Source organism: Nuphar pumila, chromosome 9, assembly GCF_984573655.1.
Source record: "Nuphar pumila chromosome 9, dmNupPumi1.hap1.1, whole genome shotgun sequence".
NCBI lineage: Eukaryota > Viridiplantae > Streptophyta > Magnoliopsida > Nymphaeales > Nymphaeaceae > Nuphar > Nuphar pumila.
In genome coordinates, this window is record NC_143257.1 from 125,233,666 (window position 1) to 125,238,547 (window position 4,882).

Consider the following 4,882-nt stretch of genomic DNA (forward strand, 5'->3'; position numbering starts at 1 on the left):
AAGTCTTCCAACTAGTCGTTGAAAGACTGAAATTTCATCCAGAGCTTTTCCTTCATCTGTGCGCAGCTTGTGACAGGGATCCATGGGAGTATCGGCTGGTTTGGATCCGAGAAATCCGGTTTCTTTTAGAAGACCCAAAGCATATTTTCTTTGACATAAGAAGATGCCTTCTTTGGAGTGGGCAACCTCTATTCCCAGAAAATATCAAAGTTTTCCAAGGTCTTTGATCTCAAACCTACGATGGAGAAAGTTTTTAACCTCCTGCATAAAAGGAATATCGTCTCCTGTAAGAATAATGTCATCAACATACACTATCAGTATAGTTATACCAGACTTTCTTTTTGCAACAAACATCGAGTAGTCAGAAGTGCACTTTTTGAAATTCAGTTCCTGGAGAGCCTCACTTAGTTTAGAAAACCATGCTCTTGGGGATTGTTTCAATCCATAAATGGCCTTTTTAAGTCTGCATGCCATTTCTTCCTTTTGCTCATATCCTGGAAGTAGTTTCATGTAAACGATTTCCTCCAAGTCTCCGTGTAGAAAAGCATTTTTGACATCCAATTGGAATAGTTTCTAGTTTTTATTTGCTGCAACAGACAACAATGTTCTTATGAAGCTCATTTTAGCAACTGGAGCAAAGGTTTCAGAATAGTTTATTCCTTCTACCTGATTATACCCTTTGGCAACGAGCCGAGCTTTGAATCTCTCAATGGTTCCATCGCTGTGATATTTAATCTTGTAGACCCATCGACATCCTACTGCTTTCTCCCCCACTGGAAGCTTTGCAAGTTCCCATGTATTGTTTTTGGTTAGAGCCTCTAACTCTTCGTTCATAGCTTTTCTCCACCTTGGATCAAGTTGAGCCTCTTCATAGGTAGTCGGTTCATGATGTTGATAGGTTTTGGCCAAGAATGACAAGTAGGAGGGGTTTAGACGGTCAAGGTCAAAACAGGTTTCAATGGAATGGGCAGTTGTATTGGTATCCAAGTAGGTATAGTAATCTTGAAGTCGTGTGGGGGAGCGAGTGATCCTCGCAGAACGCCTGGCATTCTGGTTGCTTCCTTCCAATATGGAAGCTTCATTGATCTCAGTTTGATCTGAAGAGGTTCCAGGTTCAGATGAGTCACTTGAGTTTTGAGGTACAGGTTTTTGAGAAGAAGAGATGTCATCACACCATGACAAACAGGGAAGAGTGAGAGAATGATCAGTCTCCCCCTGGCTCATGTCCATGGAAGAACTAAAGAAAGGCTCAGTTTCAAAAAACTTCACATCTCGAGAGATAAACATGCTGCGATTCTCAGGATTAAAACACTTATAACCCTTCTTTATATTGGAGTATCCCAAAAAAACACATTTGATGGCTCTCTTTTCAAATTTACTCCTATGTCTCTCTTGAACATGAACAAAAACCTTGCACCCAAAAACACGCATGTGGGACACAGAGATATCTTTGTTGAGAAGGGTCTTCAAGGGAATAGTATTTTGAAGAGTTCTACTAGGGAGTCTGTTTATAATGTAACAAGCAACACTTATGGCTTCAACCCAAAAAACAGATGGAACGTGCATATGAAACATGAGAGCACGAGCCACATTAAGCAGATGTCAGTTTTTTTGCTCAGCCACACCATTCTGCTGAGGAGTGCCGGAACACGAGTTTTGGGGAATGATGCCTTGTTCATCCATGAAGTTTCTCATAGATTCGTTCACATACTCTCCCCCATTGTCGGATCTAAGCACCTTGATTTTTCACCCATATTGTCTATAAACCATTTTATAAAAGACTTGAAAGATTTTTGAGACTTCATTTTTTTGCTTCAAAAAATACATCCATGTGACTCTTGACTTATCATCTATGAATGTAACATAGTACTTGTATCCTTCGTAGGACCACTACAAGAAAATTGTTAATTAGCGACGAAAATTTGCGATGAATTTTTTCCGTCGGAAATTAGCGACAAATTAGCTAGAGAAAACTTTCTTCATGAATCTGTCGCTAATTAACGACGGATTAGCGATGAAAGTTGTTTCATCGCTAATTCGTCGCTAATTAGCGATAGATTAACGACAACAATTTTTCATCGCTAATTCTTAATACAAGAAAACCATTTTAGCGAGGGATTTAGCGAGGGGATTTTTCCGTTGCTAATTAGCGACGGAAAAATTCCCTCGCTAAATCCCTCGCTAATTTTTTATTTAAACCAAGCGCGAAATTTTCCCTCTCTCCCCGTTCGAAATTTAAATTGATCGCGCATGATTTAAACTGCTCTCCTCGTCGAAGAGCGCATTGGAAAGCATGACGGCGATGAGGCAGTTTCACGGAGGATGGCAACGCCGGCGGACGACAACGACGGAGGACAGCGATGACGGAGGATGGCGATGCTGAAGGACGACGACGACGATGGAGGACGGCAACGATGGAGGACAGCGACGATGGAGGACGACGACAACTTCGGAGGACGCAGTTTCATGGAGGACGGCGACGCCGAAGGACGGTGATGACTTCGGAGGACGGCGACGCCAGAGGATGGCGACGACGCTGGAGGACGGTGACGGCGATGACTTCGGAGGACGCCGTTTCACGGTGGATGGCGACGAGGCTGAGTGATTGCTGGAGAACGGTGACACCGGTTCATGGAGGACAGCGATGCCGGAGAGCACCGGTTCACGGAGGATGATACAAGTCTGTGCAATGCCTGTCGGGTGCGGTATAAGTCCGGCTTATTGCTGCCGGAATACCGCCCGACAGGGATCAATTTTTTTTTATTTTTTTTTTTAAAATTTAGCGACAGATTAGCGACGGATAATGTTCGTCGCTAATCTGTCGTAAATTTGCGATGAAATTAACGACAGATAAGTTTTTCGCCAATTAGCGAGCAAAAATTCGCGATGGCCTCTATCTATCGCTAATCTGTAGCTAAACAGTTTAGCGACGGATTTAGGTCGTCGCTAATCCACAGGTTTCTTGTAGTGGACATGCTTGGTGCTAGCCCCCACACATCTGTGTGCACAAGATCAAATACATCATCACTTCTAGTGTTGGAAACTTTAAACGGAAGTTTAGATGATTTTGAAAATTCACAAGCATCACAAGCATGAGAAAGAGGAAGTAAATCAGAAAATAAGTTCATCAAAACTGGATTAGACGGGTATCCTAAACGAGCATGCCATAACCTGCTGGCTTCTTCCTTGCTTTGTCGAGCTATCAATCCGTGCATAGCCGTGTCTAACACATAAAGACCATCCCGTTCAACCCCTTTACCAATCATCTTTTTCGTCTTCATGTCCTGAAAAACTACATCCTTAGGTGAAAAAATAGCAAGACACTGATAATCCTTTGTAATACGACTAACTGACATTAGGCTTGAGGGAAATTTTGGTACATACAGAGCAGTCGATTTACCATTTTGGAAAAAAGATGTAGTTCCCTCACCTTGGACATGAATGGATGTCCCATCGGCTATAAAAACTGGTTTTTTGAAATCAAAATGTACGTTAGAGAGAAGTTGTAATTTTCCTGTCATATGGTCTGTGGCCCCTGTATCGATGATCCAACTTTGATCACTTCTACTGGATAGTAAGGCAAGATGATTACCTGTAGGAGTATCTCCGGTGGTGGATTTGCTGCTAGTAAGATGAGCTTTGCTGATCTGCTGGAAGAATTTGGCCAGATCATCCATGCTGACAACATTGGCAGCATCAGATTTTGTACCCTTGTCACGATTTGGTTTTCCGTAGAGATCCCAACATTTGTCTCGCATGTGCCCCAGTTTTTTGCAATAGGTACAACGGCTCTTCTGACGAGTTTTATGCCAATCTTTGAAAGGTTTTTTTTCGGTAATCATAGCTGAGTGATCAGCGCCTTTATCTATTCCTTTGGCTTCAGCAGAAAAAATGACATTCTCTTGATTATGATTGTCAAGTTTGGGTTCAGAACGCATAACCCGTCGTCTGCTTTCTTCCTTTTGGATAATAGAGCAAACCACATTAAATGAGGGTAAAGGAACAGTAAGAAGTACCTGACTTCGGATGTTCTCATAGTCGTCTCCAAGACTAGCCAAAAGTGTAAAGACTTTGTCTTCTTCTAGCCTTTGTCTCATGATGTTAGCGTCAGCCGTAGGAGGACGATACATAGTGAGTTCATCCCAAAGACTTCTTAACGCATTGATATGCACATGTAATGGCTTCTCACCTCTTTTGGCATTGACGATTTCTTGTTGAATGAAAAAAATACGAGCTAGATTATTTTGTTCTCCATAAACTTCATGCAGCGAGTCCCATATCTCTTGAGCTGTATCAAGGAACATGTATCCTTCTGCAATGGTTGGATCCATGGAATTCAACAACCAAGACATCACCAGATGGTTGGTAGACTCCCATTCATCGAATTTTGGATCAGTACTTTCTGGTTGTTTGATCTTCCCCGTGACATAACCCAGTTTAGATTTTCCGCTAAGGAAAAGGCTTGCAGACTTGGCCCAACTCAGATAGTTGGAGCCATTCAATGAAACTGTAGTGATCTTCAGCGTGGGGTTCTGTTCTTGAATAACCATCTTCACGCCTGATTCTGTCATGTTGCTATAGTTGGAATACCTATAGCACATCCGATAACAATTAACCCTTCAGATGTTGATCTATATGTTTGGTTTAGCAGAAACCGGCCCTTGCAACATGTTTTTTCAACGTGTAGGTCAGATTTTCTGATGGTTAAAAAATGAACAGGCTACAACATGTTGAATTTTCACCCATCAAAAAAATCATGTTTTTACATTGAAAAAATACTATCCATGAGTTGTTGCTTACTACTTTGATCTTGCTGAACACATTTATAGGCTCTGATTTGGTCAATATGACCTGTCTCTGTAAGTTTCAGCTACTGAGTTCA

The 4,882-nt window shown here is 41.9% G+C and overlaps 1 protein-coding gene across 1 annotated transcript; it reads right to left on the reverse strand.

Annotated features, from left to right (window-relative positions):
• Positions 1–573: 573 nt before the first annotated feature.
• On the reverse strand, positions 574–4,571 carry LOC149829298 (uncharacterized). Its single transcript, XM_090017246.1, has 3 exons — positions 3,593–4,571; positions 3,172–3,292; positions 574–1,504 (listed from the first exon to the last, which is right to left on the reverse strand). Exons 1-3 carry the CDS (start codon positions 4,569–4,571, stop codon positions 574–576), a joined length of 2,031 nt encoding a protein of 676 aa, XP_089873372.1.
• Between the last annotated feature and the right edge of the window lie 311 nt (positions 4,572–4,882).

What these genes read in the sequence shown, in the direction of transcription:
- LOC149829298 (XM_090017246.1), bottom strand. Translation starts at nt 4,571, where the DNA reads ATGACAGAATCAGGCGTGAAGATGGTTATTCAAGAACAGAACCCCACG. An exon ending in CACCGGAGATACTCCTACAG is followed by an intron (nt 3,293 to 3,592) that starts GTAATCATCTTG and finishes CTAAGGATGTAG; the next exon opens with TTTTTCAGGACATGAAGACG. An exon ending in AGCAAGGAAGAAGCCAGCAG is followed by an intron (nt 1,505 to 3,171) that starts GTTATGGCATGC and finishes CATTATAAACAG; the next exon opens with ACTCCCTAGTAGAACTCTTC.